The sequence below is a fragment of the Somniosus microcephalus genome, chromosome 30 (assembly GCF_052327205.1).
Source record: "Somniosus microcephalus isolate GS21.2 chromosome 30, FLI_Smic_1.0, whole genome shotgun sequence".
NCBI classification, from domain to species: domain Eukaryota; kingdom Metazoa; phylum Chordata; class Chondrichthyes; order Squaliformes; family Somniosidae; genus Somniosus; species Somniosus microcephalus.
This window is the reverse complement of record NC_141016.1, coordinates 27,433,021-27,454,586: the sequence shown is the minus strand read 5'-3', so window position 1 is coordinate 27,454,586 and position 21,566 is coordinate 27,433,021. Positions and strand designations below refer to the sequence as shown.

Here is a 21,566-nt window from a genome sequence, read left to right as displayed (position 1 = left end):
GGGTCTGTACAGTATCTTTATGGTGGAAAACAGTCAGGAAGATCCCAGTTTATATGAACTTGTAGCTAGCTGGAAACTGCAGAGCAAGAATCGGTTTTTATAAAAAGCCTTCATCATTTAATTAGAAATATACAGTTTCTAATCCTTCATCCAGTGACATGAATGTATGTTAGAAGAATCAAATGTGCTATCTTAATATTTTAAATGTATATTATGCAAAATGTCAAAATATGTCAATACAACCAAGACGTATTAAAATTGCTTTGGTTTAACTTGAATATGAATGGTTGTGTAATATCAGAATGTTTTCATATTTGCCTTACAATCTGTGAAAATTCTTTGGTGGCGTCAGCACAGCTATGGAGTACACTTGGAAATTCACCCATTCACCAGTTCGACCCAACTATCTGCTTTGGCACTAAATTTTAATAAAAGTATAATCAGGAAATGCTGGAAATGCTCAGCAGGTCAGACAGCATCTGTGGGGAGAGAAACAGAGTTAACGTTTCTGGCCTGTGACCTTTCGTCAGAACACAGACCTGAAACGTTAACTCTGTTTCCCTCCCCACAGACGCTGCCTGACCTGTTGAGTATTCCCAGCATTTTCTGTTTATATTTCAGAGTTTCAGCAGTACTTTGCCTTTGTTTCAATAAAAGTATATTATGTGGAGAAAATGTTATATTGAGACAGCTGAACCACTGCTTCTACTGAGAAGAACAATCTGAAGAAAATGCTAACTTCTACCTAATAACAGCATAATGCTAAACAATAGGTTCCTGAAAGAATTCCTGAACTGGTTTCGGTGAATAATGGACCAGGAGGAAATTACAAGGCCAAAGGTAGATATAGTAAAGACACTTTGTCCTATATTCTGTGGGCGGGTACCACTGCTGTTGGGGATTAATGGCAAGCAGGCTGGGAAATCCAGGAAACAGGGGCTTGATCAAAACTTGTTAAACATAGTGGGGGGTGAAATTCGATTAAGCTCAAAAACGGGCGCGGGGATTGTGATGCGCGATCTGCCCGCGCCCCGTTGAAAGGAGTTCAGGCAGCACGTAAAATTCATGCTGCCTGCTACTTTACATGATTGCAGTGCACAGCCCAGCGCTGAATGCGCTGCTGACAGGCTGTGTGCTCAGCAGGGGGGTCAAAGTTCGCGTGAGGCTAGCTTTACTTAAAGCTAGCCTGCGCCTCTTAAAGGCAGTCTGCACCTCTTAAAGGTGAGCTGCCTTCTGGTGATGAAAAAATGTTAAAATTGCTTCAGCACAAACCCAAATGGCTCAACAGGCCTGGGAAAGGGCCTCCAGGGTCTCAGATGCAGCACGCAAGGCCTTTTTGTAGGAAGTGAACATTTGAAAAGAGGTTCTCTACCCACGGAGCCAAGAGGCCCTCCAGAAAGAAGGATGTGGGAACAGATCACTGAGGTGGTCACTGCCAGCAGTGTCGCCACCAGGATGTGGCTCAAGTGCCCAAAGAAGTTTAATCACCTCAGACGAGTGGTCAAGGTCAGTGAATGCAACTTCAAAAGCCGTCTCCTACCAACTGCACCACTAGCCTCACACATCCCCATCACTCACCTACCAACAATCCCTACCAATCTCTACAAGGCACCCCTCACCTTCCTAGCTTCACCTCACCCTCACACACTTACCACTGCTGCAGGCCTCACACCGCATCTCACGCCATGCACACACTGTCAGTTATTAAACCATGACAGCCACATCACCCAAACACATTACACCACACTCACTTGACACAATTCTCTTTCCTTTGCAGGAGAAAGGTGGCGCATAACTGATGCCAGCAGACCTTAACCGGTGGGGTACAGGCTCGCCTGATTCACCTCACCCCCTTGGAGGAGACGGTGCTGGCCATTCTTGGCAGGGGCGTGGCCGAGTCCGTGGCCAGCGGCGGGGATGTATGAATACAAGATGCCGGTAACCTCATAAGTTATCCTCCTTCTCAAATCCCACAATCTCTTCTGATTTACAAGCTACACATGGTGTAAGCATTCATCTCTTGCTCACCACAATATATCCTTTTCTAGCTCGGCACCCAATTTTGTTTGATTATATTTCAGTGAAGCACCGTTGGACATTTTTCTACATTAAACAACAACAACTTGTATTTATATGCATTAAAAGGTGCTATATAAATGCAAGGTGTTGTTGTAAAGTAACATTTTAAGCGGAATTATGTTTAATTTTAATATGAATGCTGCCTACAACTATTTTTGCATGTGATTTAGGTATTAATTTAATTTGATGACAAAGGCTAGTATTTGCAGAAAAAGATGGAATTCTGCTCGCTCCCCTTACGTGAGTCTTGTGTATCCAGTTTTTGAACTGGGTCTATTTAAGAACATAAGAAATAGGAGCAGGAGTAGGCCATTCGGCCCCTCGAGCCTGCTCCGCCATTCAGTGAGATCATGGCTGATCTTCTGCCTCAACTCCATTCACCGGCCCCATCGCCACATCCCTTGATGCCCTTACTAGTCAGAAATCTATCGACTTCTGTTTTGAATATACCCAATGACTGAGCCTCCACAGCCCTCTGGGGCAGAGAATTCCAAAGATTCACCACCCTCTGTGTGAAGAAATTTCTTCTCCTCTCAGTCCTGAATGACCTACCCTTTATCCTGAGGCTGTGGCCCCTGGTTCTAGACTCCCCAGCCAAGGGAAACATTCTCCCAACATCCACCCTATCAAGCCCTGTAATAATTTTGTACGCTTCAATGAGATCCCCTCTCATTCGTCTGAATTCAAGAGAATATGATAGCAAAATGCTGCGGATGCTGGAAATCCAAAATAACAACAGAAAACGCTGGAAAAACTCAGCAGGCCAGGCAACATCCGTGGAGAGAGAAATAGAGTCAATGTTTCGGGTCGAGACCATTCTACAGAACTGAGAAAAAAAGGCAGGAAATGAAACAGATTAAAAGGCAGTTTGGGGGCTGGGAAATGGGGGAGGGGATGAAAGAAGAGACATTAAGAGATATTCAAGGCGAGACGAGATGGTAATAGGACAGGTAAAGAAACAAACAATGGCTCTGGATGAAGTGTGAAATGCGCTGGCAGAGTGAGAGACAGCGGCCATGTGGGAGAGAGAAAAAAAGGAAAAAGCACAAACCAAAAGTGTGGGTAAAAAATATAAAAATATAATGGGGGCCGAGGTTATGATCTGAAATTGTTGAATTCGATATTGAGTAAATGTGCTGTTCTAGGGCAGCGTGATCTCTGTAGAGATAGCATTGCGGGTCATCATTGAAGGCATTCCATTGAATTATCACAAGAATCCTGAATGTTGTAAGGGAAATGTATTTATGTGCAAATCGGATAGCAACTTCAGGCGAGCACGGATGCAAAGTTAAATGTAAATCTGCAAGTTTCTGTCTGAGATGCACCGATCTGCCGTAAGCTGCAGGCAAACAGCATCTCTCCGTCTGGCTCTCCATTCAAATAGAGGGGCAATAAATGCTGGCCTTGCCAGCGACGCCCACATCCTAAGAACGAATTTAAAAAAAGGAACAGGTGCTTTTTTTTTTGCTCTCTTGGTCTGTGTAGAGTTCGTGGCAATAAAGAGAATTATTTCTTTCTCTCCTGAAGGTTAAATAGTAAAATCCAGTTTGCAGTTGCACGAGTTATTAACTGATTAAATGTCGGTTTTTCTGTCACGAAAGTTGTAAACTGGAGATTCCAAGGGTCCTGCGCAGATGCCCAGTGTTTCATGGTGACGGGAACAGGAGGCTTTTTTTAAATGTTTGTTCACGGGACGTGGGTGTCGCTGGCAAGGCCAGCATTTATTGCCCATCCCTAATTGCCCTCGAGAAGGTGGTGGTGAGCCGCCTTCTTGAACCGCTGCAGTCCGTGTGGTGAAGGTACTCCCACAGTGCTGTTAGGGAGGGAGTTCCAGGATTTTGACCCAGCGACGATGAAGGAACGGCCGATATATTTCCAAGTCAGGATGGTGTGTGACTTGGAGGGGAACTTGGAGCTGGTGGTGTTCCCATGCACCTGCTGCCCTTGTCCTTCTAGGTGGAAGAGGTCGCGGGTTTGGGAGGTGCTGCCGAAGAAGCCTTGGCGCGTTAGGGAGGGAGTTCCAGGATTTTGACCCAGCGACGATGAAGGAACGGCGATATATTTCCAAGTCAGGATGGTGTGTGACTTGGAGGAGAACTTGGAGGTGGTGGTGTTCCCATGCGCCTGCTGTCAGCATATTGAAGGTTGGGTTACAGCCAAACAGCTCGTTACAGAGAGTAGATTTACTGGGTTGTCTCAGTGCCCCTTTCAACCCTGAAGAGCTTTGTTTTCCAAATTTGATCATTGGTATGAACTGCGCAGGAAGCACTGCTGTGGGAGTTGGCGGAACAGGGGGGCTGTTGGACCGAGGAGTACAATCTGGTTGCCGTGGAGATTTGCCAACATCCAGCAAAACACTAATACATGTAGAACGTTGTGCCTACAACAATTAAACAGGAAACAATCAAAAATGATGTACAGCCAGGCCAGAATATAATAAATTAATCTTTTTTCCCCAGATTGAGCCTGCCATTTGTGTGAGTTGGACACTTGAGGTGGGAGAGTAGGCTTGACTGTCGGTTCCTGTGTCAGGGTTTATAGGCACAAAAACAGAAATTTGCAACACATGTTTATTTTAAAGAATGCTTTTTGACTCGAGTTCCTAATACACTCACGAAGCTAACTGCAGCCAGGCCAGCGAGCTTTACGCTGTCCAGATGTGAGAAGACACACTCCAAATGCAAGAATTATAAGCTGAGTACTGGAGTGAGCAGCAGAAATAGATAACCTGAAGGAGAGCAGGTGCAAACTGGGAGCAAGAGACATCAAAATGAACAGGCGTTCAGACCAAAAAATAACTGGGAGGATTCAATTCATTCTATTTGTTAAGAAGCCATTATCCCATGATTTATTGATCAGATTTGTATTGTTTGCTGCACAACTTGCTCAGATTGAGTGTTGGTGCCAGAATATGAAAACCCACGGGCTGTCTGGAGTGCAACGAGTTGAATGCACGCAGACACTAGCTGCAGGCCGGCTTGGTAGAACTGCATCAAATCGGAAGTGGCTGTGGTTTGGTTCTTTCTGGCAAACACTCGATTGAATGAGAGGCAGGTTTTTTGTGTTTAAAAGATCATATCTATTGCATTTCGCTGTTGCTTTTCTTGTCTTCTGAGCTTGCAGTCACTGTAAAACCTGCTGCGTAAGTTGTACCTTCGTGTAGCTTATTGTAGCCAGCAGACTTGAGATGCAGTTTACACACAGGCGCCATGATGGCATTTGAATCTATTGACTAGCATAAAAATTGTAAACATGGCCTGGGTGCTATTGTGACCCAGAAACCAGACTGTCAGAAAATAGATTCCTGCAGCAAAGTGCGTGTGAATGTCTCAGGTGCGAGCAAAAGTGTCAGCTGTGACTCAGTGGGTAGCACCCTCTTCTATGTGAGTCAGAAGGTTGTGGGTTCAAATCCCACTCCAGGAAACTTGAGCACAAAAGTCTAGGCTGACACTCCCAGTGCAGTACTGAGGGAGTGCTGCGCTGTCGGAGGTGACGTCTTTCAGATGAGATGTTAAACCAAGGCCCCGTCTGCTCTCTTGGGTAAAAGATCTCACGGCACTGTTTTGAAGAAGGACATGGGGATTAATCTATGCTGTCCTGGCCAATATTTATCCTTTAATCAACGTCACTAAAAAAACAGATTATCTGGTCATTATCACACTGCTGTTTGTGGGAGCTTACTGAGCGCAAATTGGCTGCCGCGTTTCTTGCATTAAAACAGTCACTACAATTCAAAAAAAGTACTTAAATAGCTGTAAAGCGCTTTGGGACGTCCAGTGGTCATGAAGGCGCTATATAAATGCAAGTCTTTTTTTTAAAGTTCAGCTGTAGAGCCCCCATTGTCTAGGCTAATCCATGAAGATGCCCAGTGTCCTTGAAGCGATTCCCTCGCAGGTTGAAGGGGACGAGGAAGGGAGAATTGGGGGCGGGAGGGAATGACCCTCAAAGGACTAAGGAAAGTAAACAGGGTAGAGAATGAAATCTGTTGAATAGAGGAAGTATCTTGTTAAAGATAAATAATCTTGGTTTGTATTGCCAAGAAACCCTCAATGAAATGACTGCCTTGTGGTCCCTCCAAGGTTTCCATTATTCTCTCTAAACTGAATCTAGAATTCACGTAAAGGGAAGGTTTCTGCTCAGCAAATGATATAAAATGCAATAAGCTCAGTGTCTTTACCATGCTTAGTATAGTTTCATAATTCAGATGTCATCCAAATACAAACAAGGTAGGTGTTTTTGACTTTTACAAAGATTTTTTGGGACATTAGACCTACCTACATGTTATTAGATGGGTTTCAATGCCGTGTGCATAGTACCATCACTGTTAACTGTGTTAGTTTTAGTTTAGTTTTAGTTTGGTTTCTTGGCAATACAAACCAAGATTATCTATCTTTAACAAGATACTTCCTCTATTCAACAGATTTCATCTGTTTTAGTTTAGTTTTAGTTTATGAAGTTTTCCTTTAATCCCGTCTTCTCCCGTACTATCTATCATTTAGCTGTCAGGCTTGCCTCAGTGGGTAGCACTCTCGCCTCTGAGTCCGAAGGTCGCGGGTTCATAGTCCCACTCCAGAGACTTAAGCACAAAATCTAGGGTGACACTTCAGTGCAGTACCGAGGGAGTGCCGCACTGCCGGAGGTGCCGTTTTCAGACGGACGGGAAGTTAAACTGAGGCCCCGTCTCCTCTCTTGGGTGGGTGTAAAAGATCCCACGGCACCATTCGAAGAAGAGCAGGGGAGTTCTCCCCGGTATACAGGACCAATATTTAAACTTTAACCAACGAGAGTGCCTCGCCGTGAGGTCAGTAATATTGCCAGCATGTTCGGACGCGCACACATACTGGAAAATATTAAGTTGCAAATATGGGCAGGAGTGATCATTCTACAATATAAAACAAAGTTTAAAATTCCCAGGAGATCCAACTCTAATATGCAGCCCTACAGCGGGATGGAATTACACTGCAGTGAGTCCATCAGAGATCGCATCGTATAGAAGATGAGGGGTGACATGAATCAGTCATTCATGAAAGAAAGACTTCTGAAATAATACTGAATGGCCTGTGGGTGGCGCTGTCCATGGAGAGTATAAATACTCGGGCACGGGCCCAGCTTGCGCAGGACATTCTTAACAGGAACTAGTGAAGGACGCAACTAGACCTCCATGTTGTAAAACAGTTGATTAAAGCTTTGTTTAACGCTTAGACCAAGTGCCGAGTAGTTTTCTTACGTCAAGTGGCTTTACAAATAACTCATGGTCCGTGCGATCTCCTGGACTGGTTTTGATCACCTGAGGGGGCTGGAGAGGAATTTTCTAGTGTATCTTTCCCTTATTGGCCCTGGGTAGTCCTCTGGATTTTTGCCTCTCTCAGGAGATTACATGGCAGTGGGGCGGGTGGGTGGGTGGGTGGGTGGGGTTGGGAAGTATTTACTCGGGATGCTCCAGGCATCATAGCGTGGGGCAGGCTTGAGGGACCAGCTGGTCTTTCCCTGCCCGTCAATTTTGTGTGCGCCTGGTCAGAGGCGGCGCAGTATTACTTCCAGCAGAGTGTTTGTCGCATCAGTCCAACATATTGTGCTCAGTAGTCAGAACAGGATCGGAATCCTGTTTCATGCGTGTGTGGCCGAAACTGCTACACATTATAGAAACATAGAAGATAGGAGCAGGAGTCGGCCATTCAGCCCCTCGAGCCTGCTCCGCCATTCAATGAGATCATGGCTGATCATCCAAATTCAGTACCCTGTCCCTGCCTTCTCCCCATATCCCTTGATCCTTTTAGCCTTAAGAAATATATCCAACTCCTTCTTGAATATATTTAATGAATTGGCCTCAACTGCCTTCTGTGGTAGAGAATTCCACAGGTTCACCACTCTCTGGGTGAAGAAATTCCTCATCTCTGTCCTAAATGGCTTACCCCTTATCCTTAGACTGTGACCCCTGTTCTGGACTCCCCCGCCATCGGGAACATTGACATGGAAGTGCCAGTGAACTAGAAAGCTGAAGGGACCCACATTGGTCCGTAATACAAGCGACTGCAATGGAGTTCACTGGGCACATGTTGGTATCTGTCAGTTCTTGCTGCTGTATCGCATGGATTAAAACCTGGTCACAAGGTGCCAGTGAAAAGGCCTGTGTATAGAAACATAGAAACATAGAAGATAGGAGCAGGAGTAGGCCATTCGGCCCTTCGAGCCTGCTCCGCCATTCAACGAGATCATGGTTGATCATCCAAACCCTAGCACCCGGTCCCTACACCGACAGCCATCCCACCCAAGCCCTATCCCCGTAACCCCGTAACCCCACGTATTTAATCCCCCCTAACACTAAGGGCCAATTTTTATCATGGACAATCAACCTAACCCGCACATCTTTGGACTGTGGGAGGAAACCGGAGCACCCGGAGAAAACCCACGCAAACACGGGGAGAATGTGCAAACTCCACACAGACAGTCACCCGAGGCCGGATTTGAACCCGGGTCCCTGGCGCTGTGAGGCAACAGTGCTAACCACTAGATTGCGCGATATTGAACAGGCGATATCCATTCAGCCTCAATGGAAATAAATCGGGAGAAATATATAAGGGCCAACAGTTATGATATCGCCCATTTTACACCATCACCCACTCTGTTTGTTTGTATCTTAAAACCCAATAAATGTACCTTAAATTTTATCAATTATGAAAAATAACTGAAATTTCTCTGAAATACATAAAGCATATAAATGTGATTTCCATCTGTAAGTTCCTCGTGTAACTGTATAATGCATTCCAGGTTTTATGTGTTTGAGACAGATTTGGGGGCAGGAATTTGACTCGGGAAGGAGCACAAACTGGACCTGAACATGGGACGGGGCCTCGACCTGGCGGCTGCTGCGATTCGCCTGTTTCGCACTGCCGCCCATGGCAACGTTTCACTGCCAAGGCAGAGGAATTTAATTTCCTCAGGGGCACAAATCAGGCCGTGAGTTATTCAATGGAAGGGAAAAATCGGCTGACTGTAACGAGCAGCTGGTCCGCTGGTTTTGTGCTGCTCCTGACGAAGTTAAATTTCACCCCCAAACTATTGCGAGCCCAGGAGGGCAAGGGACCTGCTCCCAGGCCCCGGCCAGTGTTGCTCTTGGTCCAGCTGTGGAGTTGAGATGGAGAGCGGTCCTGGACAGACTCCTTGCTCTGATTCTCCCCCCGACCCAACTCCCTCCGTGGAACGCCCATCCTCTGCTCGGCCCCGAACACGACATTTCGTCAGTCAGAAAATGTGTTGTGTGATCTCCGTGCCCAACTCTTTCCAGCCCAGTGACTTCCTGAATGGGAACAGTGGGGCTGAGAGCAGTGCTCCTCATTCAGGTTCCCACTGGAATGGACTGTCATGGTGTCATGTCATAGAGTCACAGAAATCACAGAAATCACAGAAACCCCACAGTGCAGATAGAGGCCATTTCGGCCCATCGAGCCTGCACCGACACATATCCCACCCGATCCCCGTAACCCCTACACCAACACATATCCCACCCTATCCCTGTAACCCCACGTATTTAATCCCCCTAACATTAAGGGTCAATTTATCATAGCCAATCAACCTAACCCGCACATCTTTGGACTGTGGGAGGAAACCGGAGCACCCGGAGGAAACCCACGCAAACACGGGGAGAATGTGCAAACTCCACACAGACAGTCACCCGAGGCCGGATTCGAACCCGGGTCCCTGGCGCTGTGAGGCAACAGTGCTAACCACTATGCATCGTCATAGAGTTATACAGCACAGAAAGAGGCCCTTCGCCCCATCGTGTCCACGCCGGCCATCAAGCCCTGTCTATTCTAATCCCATTTTCCAGCACTTGGTCCGTAGCCTTGTATGCTATGGCGTTTCAAGTGTTCATCTAAATGCTTCTTGAATGTTGTGAGGGTTCCTGCCTCTACCACCCTTTCAGGCAGTGAGTTCCAGATTCCAACCACCCTCCGGGTGAAAAAGTTTTTCCTCAAATCCCCTCTAAACTTCCTGCCCCTTACCTTGAAACTATGCCTCCTGGTTATTGACCCCTCTACTAAGGGGAAAAGTTCCTTTCTATCTACCCTATCTATGCCCCTCATAATTTTGTACACCTCAATCAGGTCCCCCCTCAGCCTTCACTGCTCCAAGGAAAACAACCCCAGCCTGTCCAGTCTCTCTTCATAGCTGAAGCGCTCCAGCCCAGGTAACATCCTGGTGAATCTCCTCTGCACCCTCTCCAATGCAATCACATCCTTCCTATAGTGTGGCGACCAGAACTGCACACAGTATTCCAGCTGTGGCCTAACTAGCATTTTGTACAGCTCCATCATAACCTCCCTGCTCTTATATCCTATGCCTCAGCTAATGAAGGCAAGTATCCCATATGCCTTTTTAACCACCTTATCTACCTGTCCTGCTGCCTTCATGGATCTATGTACATGCACACCAAGGTCCCTCTGATCCTCTGTCCTTCCTAGGGTCCTACCATTCATTGTGTATTCCCTTACCTTGTTAGTCCCCCCAAAATGCATCACCTCACACTTTACAGGGTTAAATACATTTGCCACTGTTCTGCCCATCTAACCAACCCATCAAGATGTCTGGGAGAGATCTACACACTTTGGGCTGTGGGTGTGCAATTATCTCCTTTTCTGACATTTAGAATCTCGCCACATTTGAGCACCTTTTGAAGTCAGGCTAGGGATAAACAGATCTTTTTTAGGTAGGCAGGCTGTAACTAGTGAGGTGCCGCAAGGATCAGTGTTGGGGCCTCAGCTATTTACAATTTATATTAATGACCTAGATGAAGGGACCGAGTGTAATGTATCCAAGTTTGCTGATGATACAAAGCTCGGTGGGACAGTAAGCTGTGAGGAGAACACAGAGTCTGCAAAGGGATATCGATAGACTGAGTGAGTGGGCAGTAAGGTGGCAGATGGTGTATAATGTGGGGAAATGTGAGGTTATTCACTTTGGTAGGAAGAATAGAAAAACAGAATGGCCCAGAAATTCGGGTCGGGGGCTTCCCGCGGGTGCAAGCCCCCGATCTGCACTTACCTTGCGCGCCGGCAGTTGAGCTGTAGGGCCCCGTGGAATTCCGATCCGGGGCCTGGTCCAGCTGCCGGCGCGCAGTGCTTGTGTATCCCAGGGGCGCAGTTAGTTCGATGCATCCCCTGGGATCACGTGGGCCATGGGCAGCCAATCAGAGCAGGGAAAAGCCCATTCATAAGTCTTGACAGGAAGTGCTGTCAAGACTTATAAATACTACGGCCCCAAAACAGCACTAAACCTTCAAATAAATTTTTTAAAAATCACATTTTTTAAATAAACTATAAATTACATTAAATAACTATTTTAAACAATAATTTAAATTTTTGAAAATAATTTTATATTCTAACGGGGCTAAAAATAAACTTACCTTGCTTTAAAGTATTTAAAAATAATAAACCTGTGGAAAAAATGTTTTAATTTTAATTAATTCACCACTTTCCTTGTAAAAAGCAGGCCTTACGCCTGCTTTTTACATTTCTAAATCCTGGAGGCTTACCCTCGCGTGAAAACCTGTAAAAAAACAACTAAGTTCAATGCGCGCGCGCAGCCTCCCCTGCGCACGCGTTCGACCTCTGAACCCCTGCTTTCAGGGGAACGGAAGTGCTGGTTTCCCGCGCATGCACAGTGCGTGCAGAAAACCGGCACTTCCATCGGACTTACGGGTGAGTACCCCGTGCGTACTCACCCGTGGAGACCCGAATTTCTGGGCCAATATTTCTTAAATGGTGAGAATCTTTCAAATGTTGGTGTTCAGAGTGATTTGGGTGTCCTCGTGCAAGAAACATGGACATTTCATCGGGTGGGAAGTGAAGCAGAGAAGTCCCGTTGATTTCAGAGAGACAAGACTGTAACATAGAAACACAGAAGATAGGAGCAGGAGTAGGCCATTCGGCCCTTCGAGCCTGCTCCGCCATTCAACGAGATCATGGCTGATCATCCAAACCCTAGCACCCGGTCCCTACACCGACAGCCATCCCACCCAAGCCCTATCCCCGTAACCCCACGTATTTAATCCCCCCTAACACTAAGGGCCAATTTTTAGCATGGCCAATCAACCTAACCCGCACATCTTTGGACTGTGGGAGGAAACCGGAGCACCCGGAGAAAACCCACGCAAACACGGGGAGAATGTGCAAACTCCACACAGACAGTCACCCGAGGCCGGATTTGAACCCGGGTCCCTGGCGCTGTGAGGCAACAGTGCTAACCACTATGCCACCGTGCTGTAGACTGTGATGATAAGAACATGAGAGATAAGAGCAGGCGTAGGCCATACGGCAAGAAAGCTAGCGTGCAGGTACAGCAAGCAATGAGGAAGGCAAATGGCATGTTGGCCTTTATTGCAAGGGGGTTGGAGTATAAGAGTAAGGAAGTCTTGCTACAATTGTACAGGGCCTTGGTGAGACCACACCTGGAGTACTGGGCACAGTTCTGGTCTCCTTATCTAAGGAAGGATATACTTGCCTTGGAGGCGGTGCAACGAAGGTTCACTAGATTGATTCCTGGGATGAGAGGGCTGTCCTATGATGAGAGATTGTGTAGAATGGGCCGATACTCTCTGGAGTTTAGAAGAATGAGAGGTGATCACATTGAAACATACAAGATTCTGAGGGGGATTGACAGGGTAGATGCTGAGAGGTTGTTTCCCCCTGGCTGGAGAGTCTAGAACTAGAGGGGCATAGTCTCAGGATAAGGGATCGGCTGTTTAAGACTGAGATGAGGAGGAATTTCTTCACTCAGAGGGTTATGAATCTTTGAAATTCTCTGCCCCAGAGGGCTGTGAATGCTGAATCGTTGAGTATATTCAAGGCCGAGATCGATAGATTTTTGGACTCTAGGTGAATCAAGGGATATGGAGATTGGGCGGGAAAGTGGAGTTGAGGTCGACGATCAGCCATGATCTTATTGAATGGCGGAGCAGGCTCGAGGGGCCGTATGGCCTACTCCTGCTCCTATTTCTTATGTTCTTATCATCACAGTCTACAGTCTTGTCTCTCTGAAATCAACGGGGCTTCTCTGCTTCACTTCCCACCTGATGAAAGGTCCATGTTCAGAGATGGCAGGGGCTGGACGCTCCGCACAGGGGTGGGTAAGGTAGGGGTAGGGGTGGGGGAGGGGGGTTGGTGTTCGAGTAGGAGTCTGCCCGGGGCTGCTCTCTTCCTCATACTCCAACAACATGGCCCGAGGCCTGGAAATGGGTCCTTTACCTGTTCTTCTGTCTGTGAATAGTTTGTGGTACAAAACACACTGGGGGTAATTTTAACACTGGGAGATAGTGTAAAACGGGCAATGTCGAATAGGCCCACATCGATTTCAATGTGATGGAAAATCGGGTGGGATGTGTAACGGACGGCTAATTCAATATTGCCCGTTTTACACCATCGCCTAATCTTAAAATTAACCCCACTTTTCTAAATGTACAAATTAAGACACATCACCTCATTCTCCTTGGAGCAGAGAAGGCTAAGAGGAGATTTGATAGAGGTGTTTAAAATCATGGAGGGTTTAGATAGAGTAAATAAAGAGAAACTGTTTCCAATGGCTGAAGGGTCGATAACCAGAGGGCCCAGATTTAAGGTGATTGGCAAAAGAACCAGAGGCGACATGAGGAAAAACTTCTTTATGCAGCGAGTGGTTAGGATTTGGAATGCGCTGCCTGATAGGGCGGTGGAGACAGATTCAATAGTAGCCTTCAAAAGGGAATTGGATAAATACTTGAAGGAGAAAAAATTGCAGGGATATGGGGAAAGAGCGGGAGAGTGGGACTGACTGGATTGCTCTTCGAAAGAGCCGGCGCAGATTCGATGGGCCGAATGGCCTCCTTCTGTGCTGTACTATTCTATGTTTCTATGATTCATTACTTCAATTATAAAATAACTTACTGATGAAAGCACTCGATATCCTCGCCTTGATGAGTTCTTAATTAAATTAAAATCACCTTCCATTAAATTGCCTAACAATCCAGACCCTCGCTGTTTTTTTTTATATAGGGGGCTATCTGCCCATTTGCTGGCGTTTCCCATCATTTCCTTGGTGCCCTGTTTTGCGGTTCAGACCTGACTGGTAGCAGACTGAAGGCAGACGCTTTGGGTGGATTTCCACCTGCTGTGATGCCTCGAGGTTCCAATTCAGGGCCGATGAATGGGAGCAGTAGTGCCACCCATTCCTGATGTAACTGGGCGGAATTTCATGGTTGCACATGATGAGACACAAATCCCAATAATGGGGGCAAGTGGAAACACCAGGAAGTGTAGAGACACCTCCTCCCACTGCACAGCAATATTGTAAATACAGGAAACTCTTTTTTTATCCGGGACCGGCGTGGTGCCGGTTGATCAAAATGTCCAGATTACAGAGAGGTATACTTACCAAGGTACGAGAGCCCCGTACACGGCCACAGGTGCAGGAGCCCTGGTTACACGGCACTTGTGCAGGAGTCCCGGTTACACGGCCACAGATCCAGGAGTCCCTGTTGCACGGCCACAGACCCAGGAACCCTGGTTACACGGCCACAGATCCAGGAGTCCCTGTTGCACGGCCACAGGTGCAGGAACCCCGGTTACACGGCCACAGATCCAGGAACCCCGGTTACACGGCCACAGGTGCAGGAACCCCGGTTACACGGCCACAGGTGCAGGAACCCCGGTTACACGGCCACAGGTGCAGGAACCCCGGTTACACGGCCACAGGTGCAGGAGTCCCTGTTGCACGGCCACAGGTGCAGGAGCCCCGGTTACACGGCACTTGTGCAGGAGTCCCGGTTACACGGCCACAGAGCCAGGAGTCCCTGTTGCACGGCCACAGGTGCAGGAACCCCGGTTACACGGCCACAGATCCAGGAACCCCGGTTACACGGCCACAGGTGCAGGAACCCCGGTTACACGGCCACAGGTGCAGGAACCCCGGTTACACGGCCACAGGTGCAGGAACCCCGGTTACACGGCCACAGGTGCAGGAGTCCCTGTTGCACGGCCACAGGTGCAGGAGCCCCGGTTACACGGCACTTGTGCAGGAGTCCCGGTTACACGGCCACAGAGCCAGGAGTCCCTGTTGCACGGCCACAGATCCAGGAACCCCGGTTACACGACCACAGATCCAGGAACCCCAGTTACACGGCCACTAATATATAGTAAAACTTACCTGAACCTACTCCTGAATTTTTCCGGTTAAAAGAGATTTCCGGATATTTAGGTGCTGGTTAAAAGAGAATTTCCTGTATACTGTCCAAATATTAGTGTGTGAACAAGCACCGCCTTAGTAAATAATTCCTTTATCTAGTTCAGCAAACGCAGTTTATGTTTTAGAAGTATCTTTTTTTTTGCCAGAAACTTTTCCTAGCCCACGATGTTGGGAAAGTGACTTGCTTCCCGGCCCACAGCCAATACTGCTCTCCGTTGGGCAGTTGTGCTGGGAATCACTGCCCCAAGCAGTCTCCCACTCTGATGCTCCACTCCAACCCACTGCTCGTGGGAGTGTGTTTAGTTTCCGTTTGGCATGGAACAGAAATATGTCATGAGATTGGAGCTGAAGTCAGACAAAGTGCACTGTGAATGTGATGGAGGAGTGACTGTTAGTGCACTGTCTCCCTGCCTCACTGAAAGAGGAAGTGGAGTTCCCCTGAACTGTTGCAGGGTCCAGAACGCTTTGGGAGATCTGTATCTGTACCTTTTTATGCTTTTAAACTGTTTCAAGGCAGCCTGGGGCCAGACAAGTTGCGCAGAATCTCCTAGACTGTTAAAAGAAGTTAACTGTACCCTCCCCAGTGTCTCCCAGTCTCCTCTCAATACTCCGTTTTTGTACTGCCAGTTAGGAGCAGATAGAGGCTAGTAGTCCATATGGAACCGCTTCCAGTTCAGTGACTTCACCAATGGGGAGGGTGCGGATGTGGGCACCGCTCCCTATCGGGAATCACTGGAATGGAACTTCCTCACGTGGGGGAGTTCTACGCAGGGGGCATCAATAAACCACTTTGCTTCATGACCTCTACCATTCTGCAACATTTCAGCATAAGACAGATCCCCTTTGAAGTGAGACAGGGAGATCATCACACAGTGTGTCGATGCACTTATCCGTCGGACGTCGACCGACTTCTCTGCTTCACTTCCTGCCCTTGAAACATTGGTGTTGAGACAATAGGAGGCCAGGCGCTGCCGAGCAGAGAGCGGGGCAGGGGAAGAATCTTGAGTGGGTCTCATTCATCCTCCAGAAGGTCGTGGGTTCAAGTCCCACACACCGGAGATGTCAGCACAAAAATCTAGGCTGACACTCCAGTGCAGTACTGAGGGAGGGCTGCACTGTCGGAGGTGCCGTCTTTTGGGTGAGACATTAGTCTGCCCTCTCTACGATGTCTCTGTAAGATCCTATGGCACTGTTTCGAAGAAAATTTGAGCACAAAAATGCCGGCATGGACTGGTTGGTCTGAATGGCCTGTTTCTGTGCTGTACATCCTATGTAAGAGCAGCAGAGTTATCCTCGGCGCCCTGGGGCCAATATTTATCCCTCAACCAACATCACTAAAACAGATTATCTGGTCATTATCACGTTGCTGTTTGTGGGAGCTTGCTGTGTGCAAATTGGCTGCTGCGTTTCCCACATTACAACAGTGACTGCGCTCCATTGGCTGTAAAGCGCTTTGGGACATTCTGAGGTTGTGAAAGGCGCTATATAAATGCAAGGCTTTCTTTAGTGCAGCACGGTGGCATAGTGGTTAGCACTGTTGCCTCACAGCGCCAGGGACCCGGGTTCAAATCCGGCCTCGGGTGACTGTCTGTGTGGAGTTTGCACATTCTCCCCGTGTTTGCGTGGGTTTCCTCCGGGTGCTCCGGTTTCCTCCCACAGTCCAAAGATGTGCGGGTTAGGTTGATTGGCCATGATAAAAATCGGCCCTTAGTGTTAGGGGGGATTAAATACGTGGGGTTACGGGGTTACGGGGCTTGGGTGGGATGGCTGTCGGTGTAGGGACCAGGTGCTAGGGTTTGGATGATCAGCCATGATCTCGTTGAATGGCGGAGCAGGCTCGAATGGCCGAATGGCCTACTCCTGCTCCTATGTTTAACGTTATCAGGAGCCGGTTACCTGGTTACCCACCTGGGAATAATTTATGGCACAAGCTCACGTGTCTCTGTTTTCGATTGTTCAAATTGAACTAAATGGTTCCCTAAATGGGCTTGATATTCAGCTGAATTTGTTATTCACTAATACATTTTACAAAACTGAAACTGCAGTTCTTCTTTGAGAGAGAAATGCAAAGAACATTTAAACTGTAAAATTGAGAAAAGTGAATGCACTTTGTTGGCTGACTGACCTCTTTCTATTTCATCTGGAAATAAAACGCTGGGATCAGTAAAAGTGACCATGAAGCTGCCGGATTGCTGTTAAAAACCCAACTGGTTCACTGTTAGTGAAGGAAATCTGCCGCCCTTACCCGGTCTGGCCTCTATGTGACTCCAGTCCCACACCAACGTGGTCGACTCTTAGCTGCCCTTTGAAGTGGCCACTCAATTGTACAGAACCACTAACAGTGGTTCAAGAAGAAGGCGGCCCACCACCTCAAGGTAACTACAGATGGGCCTTGCCAGCGACGCCCACATCCCGAGCATGAATACAAAGAAAACGGCTCAACAACCCGTAAATGTCTCGGGGATTTCTACACTTACTGGTGTCGCGGTATTTCTCTTGTTGCCGTGTTCTGTGGTTCAGACCCACTTGCCATGGCCGACATTGTGTAGACGAGAAATCATGAATGGGGGCAGTGGGGCTGTGGGCAGTGCAGCCCATTCATGGTTTCTGTGGAGCAGAATTTCACACTGGCACATCAGAGGAAGGCTCACAAAAGAGCTTGCCTCTGACCAATAGTTTCCAAGCTCAAAATGTGACAACAAAGGCTGACAGAGTGACTGGGAGGTGTACAGATGATGCCCTGTAAAACACCTAAGATTGTGTAACAATTCAGAAGCGGAAGAAGTTAAAATCTTAATACAGCACATCAAAAAACGTTTACCAACCCTCACATAGCAAAAAAAACCAATACTTTATATGGTTGATGTTCCTCTGCTGTTTAATGGAAGCGTAAACTCATTTATTTTAAATAGAAAGAAAAGAGAGACTTGCGTCTGCGCTCACTCGGAGGTCAAACTCCGAACTCCAAACCATCGTCAACACCTTCACCGAAGCGTACGAGAGCATGGGCCTTACACTAAACATCCATAAGACAAAGGTCCTCTACCAACCTGCCCCCCGATTATCAAAATCCATGACAAGGCCTTGGACAACGTGGACCACTTTCCATACCTCGGGAGCCTATCGTCAACAAGGGCAGACGTCGACGACGATGTCCAACACCGCCTTCAGTGTGCCAGTGTAGCCTTCGGTCGCCTGAGGAAGAGAGTGTTTGAAGACGAGGACCTCAAACCTGGCACTAAGCTCATGGTCTACAGAGCAGCAGTGATACCCGCCCTGCTGTATGGCTCAGAGACATGGACCATGTACAGCAGGCACCTCAAAGTACTGGAGAGGTACCACCAATGCTGCCTCTGCAAGATCCTGCAAATCCATTGGCAGGATAGACGCGCCAATGTCAGTGTTCTTGCTCAGGCCAACATCCCCAGCACCGAAGCTTTGACCACGCTCAATCAGCTCCGATGGACGGGTCACATTGTCCGCATGCCCGATACGAGACTCCCAAAACAAGCGCTCTACTCGGAACTCCGACACGGCAAGAGAGCCCCAGGTGGGCAGAGGAAACGCTTCAAGGACACCCTCAAAGCCTCCTTGAAAAAGTGTAACATCCCCACTGACACCTGGGAATCCCTGGCCCAAGACCGCACAAAGTGGAGGAGAAGCATCCGGGAAGGCGCCGAACAGCTCGAGTCTCTTCGCTGGGAGCAAGCGGAAGCCAAGCGCAGGCAGCGCAAGGAGCGCACGTCAACCCAAGCACCCCACCCACCCGCCCCTTCAACCACCGCCTGCCCCACCTGTGACAGAGACTGTAGGTCCCGCACTGGACTCATCAGTCACCTGAGAACTCTTTTAATGAGGAAGCAAGTCATCCTCGGTTCCGAGGGACTGCCTAAGAAGAGCAAAAAGACCCAATGCTTTATATGGTTGATGTCCCTCTGCTGTTTTAATGAAAGCGTAAACTCATTTAATTTAAATAGAAAGAAAAGAAAGACTTGCATTTCTATAGCGCCTTTCACGACCCCAGGACATCCCAAAGCGCTTTACAGCCAATGAAGTACTTTTGAAGTGTAGTCACTGTTGTAATGTAGGAAATGCGGCAGCCAGTTGCGAACAGCCAGCTCCCACAATGTGATAACGACCAGATAATCTGTTTTTGTAATATTGATTGAGGGGTAAATATTGGCCCCAGGACATCGGGGAGAACTCCCCTGCTCTTCTTTGAAATAGTGCCGCGGGATCTTTTACATCCACCCGAGAGAGCAGACGGGGCCTCGGTTTAACATCTCATCCGAAAGACGGCACCTCTGACAGTGCAGCACTCCCTCAGCACTGCACTGGGAGTGTCAGCCTAGATCTCTGGAGTGGGGTTTATAATCTCGTAAAACAGAGACAGGGGAATGTCATAGAACTGTATCACTAACCGTTACTTCAGGGCTTATTAAGTTTAACTGTTAGAACTTGCTCGCACACTCGCTCAAAGATCCGAACACAAAGCTTCGTCAGTGTCAGTGGGTAGCACACTCGCCTCTGAGTCAGAAGGTTGTGAGGATCAAGTCCCACTCCAGGGACGTGAGCACATAAATCTAGGCTGACACTCCGGTGCAGTGCTGAGGGAGTGCTGCACAGTCGGAGGTGCCGTCTTTCGGATGAGACGTTAAACCGAGGCCCCGTCTGCTCTCTCAGGTGGACGTAAAAGATCCCGTGGCACTATTTCGAAGAAGAGCAGGGGAGTTATCCCTGGTGTCCTGGCCAATATTTATCCCTCAACCAACATCACTAAAACAGATTATCTGGTCATTATCACATTGCTGTTTGTGGGATCTTGCTGTGTGCAAATTGGCTGCTGCGTTTCCGACATTACAACAATGACTCCACTTCAAAAAGTACTTCATTGGCTGTAAAGCGCTTTGAGTGGTCCGTTGGTCCTGAAAGGCGCTATATAAATACAAGTCTTTCTTTCTATAGGACCTTCTGGGGGTCACTCGCATTTTAAAACGCATTAAGAATCCCTGTAATGATGCTGTAATGAGGTTTATATATACTCCATATATCAGCCCATTACGTTCAAACGTAAATATGGCGTTGTGCAGAGAGAATCTCTTGGCGTTCTTACCTTGAACACTTTGCCAAAGGCTCCATCCCCCAGCTCCCCGATAACCCTCCACACATCCTCGGGGTCCACGTCCCTCTTCACCTGCTCGTACTGTTTCACCTTTTTCTTTTCGGAACCCAGCTTAAAAAGTCTCATGAAACTGAAGAAAGACATTTCGCCCGTTGGCCGGGCCGAAATCAATCCAACGCGAACGATCAAAGCAGGGAGGAAACGAGAGAGAGAGAGAGATTGATTAATAGAAACGAGGGCAGACTCTCAGACGGGTGAAAACATCACTGGGAGGTGTTATTTCCCTTAAACGCTGAGTATAATTTTAACTCCGTGCTGTAAGGAGTCTCTGACATTTCAGGACTTGACTTGCAGCTAAAACCGACACATGGAGGAAAATGTATTAGAAAATAAACGTTAGCAGAATTTCACTTGGAGATGACGGTGAAATATTGCAGAAAGTAGCTGCAGAGGTTTGCACACGTGCTTCCAGCCAAGTGCAACTGCACCGTGGAGGCTGTGGCCGGAAGAATTCAACTCATTTTGACATAGACAGCACTGTAATGTATTGCTCATCTGAAGGCACCGTGCCAAAATGTATATACATTTATTTTTCTTTTTAAAGTTAAAAAAAAATACATTTTCCTCCAACCGCAACTCCTGAAATTTCAGAGACTTTTGTGCCAAACGCTACATAGTTTCTAAATTGAACCTTCATCCCCTCCCCTCAAATTGGGCTAAACTACACTTCAAACAAGATTCAAATAATGCACTGTGAACCAAAGGAATTTTGACAAAGATAATCTGTCTTCCGAAGGGAATATGTTTCTTTTTTAATCCCACATTACAACAGTGACTACACTCCAAAAGTACTACATTGGCTGTAAAGCGCTTTGGGGCGCCCGGTGGTCGCGAAAGGCGCTGTATAAAAATGTTAAGTCTTTCTTTAAATCAGAAGTGGTGCTGTAATTTAACGACGGTCCCTTGGTATGCTGCGGTTTGCTGTAGCATTTAGGTAGGGTTGCTATTGACATGCTGGGGGTTGAGGCCTGAATGGAAAGAGCGTTTATTTCACAACGTTTTAAGGTTAGAACACAAACTCAGGTTATTTTTTTTCCAGGGGGTGGGTTGGGTGTAATGAACATTAAACCGTAGGTGTAAGTTGCAGATA

At 47.5% G+C, this 21,566-nt stretch overlaps 1 protein-coding gene across 1 annotated transcript in view; it reads right to left on the bottom strand.

Annotated features, from left to right (window-relative positions):
- LOC147098046 (STE20-like serine/threonine-protein kinase) overlaps positions 1 to 21,566 on the bottom strand; it is an 80,046-nt gene extending 58,480 nt beyond the window's left edge. The window contains exon 1 of the mRNA XM_085971269.1: positions 20,408 to 21,566. Within this exon, the coding sequence (XP_085827395.1) occupies positions 20,408 to 20,560 (153 nt within the window). The 5' untranslated portion in view covers positions 20,561 to 21,566. The remainder of the gene's footprint in view (positions 1 to 20,407) is intronic.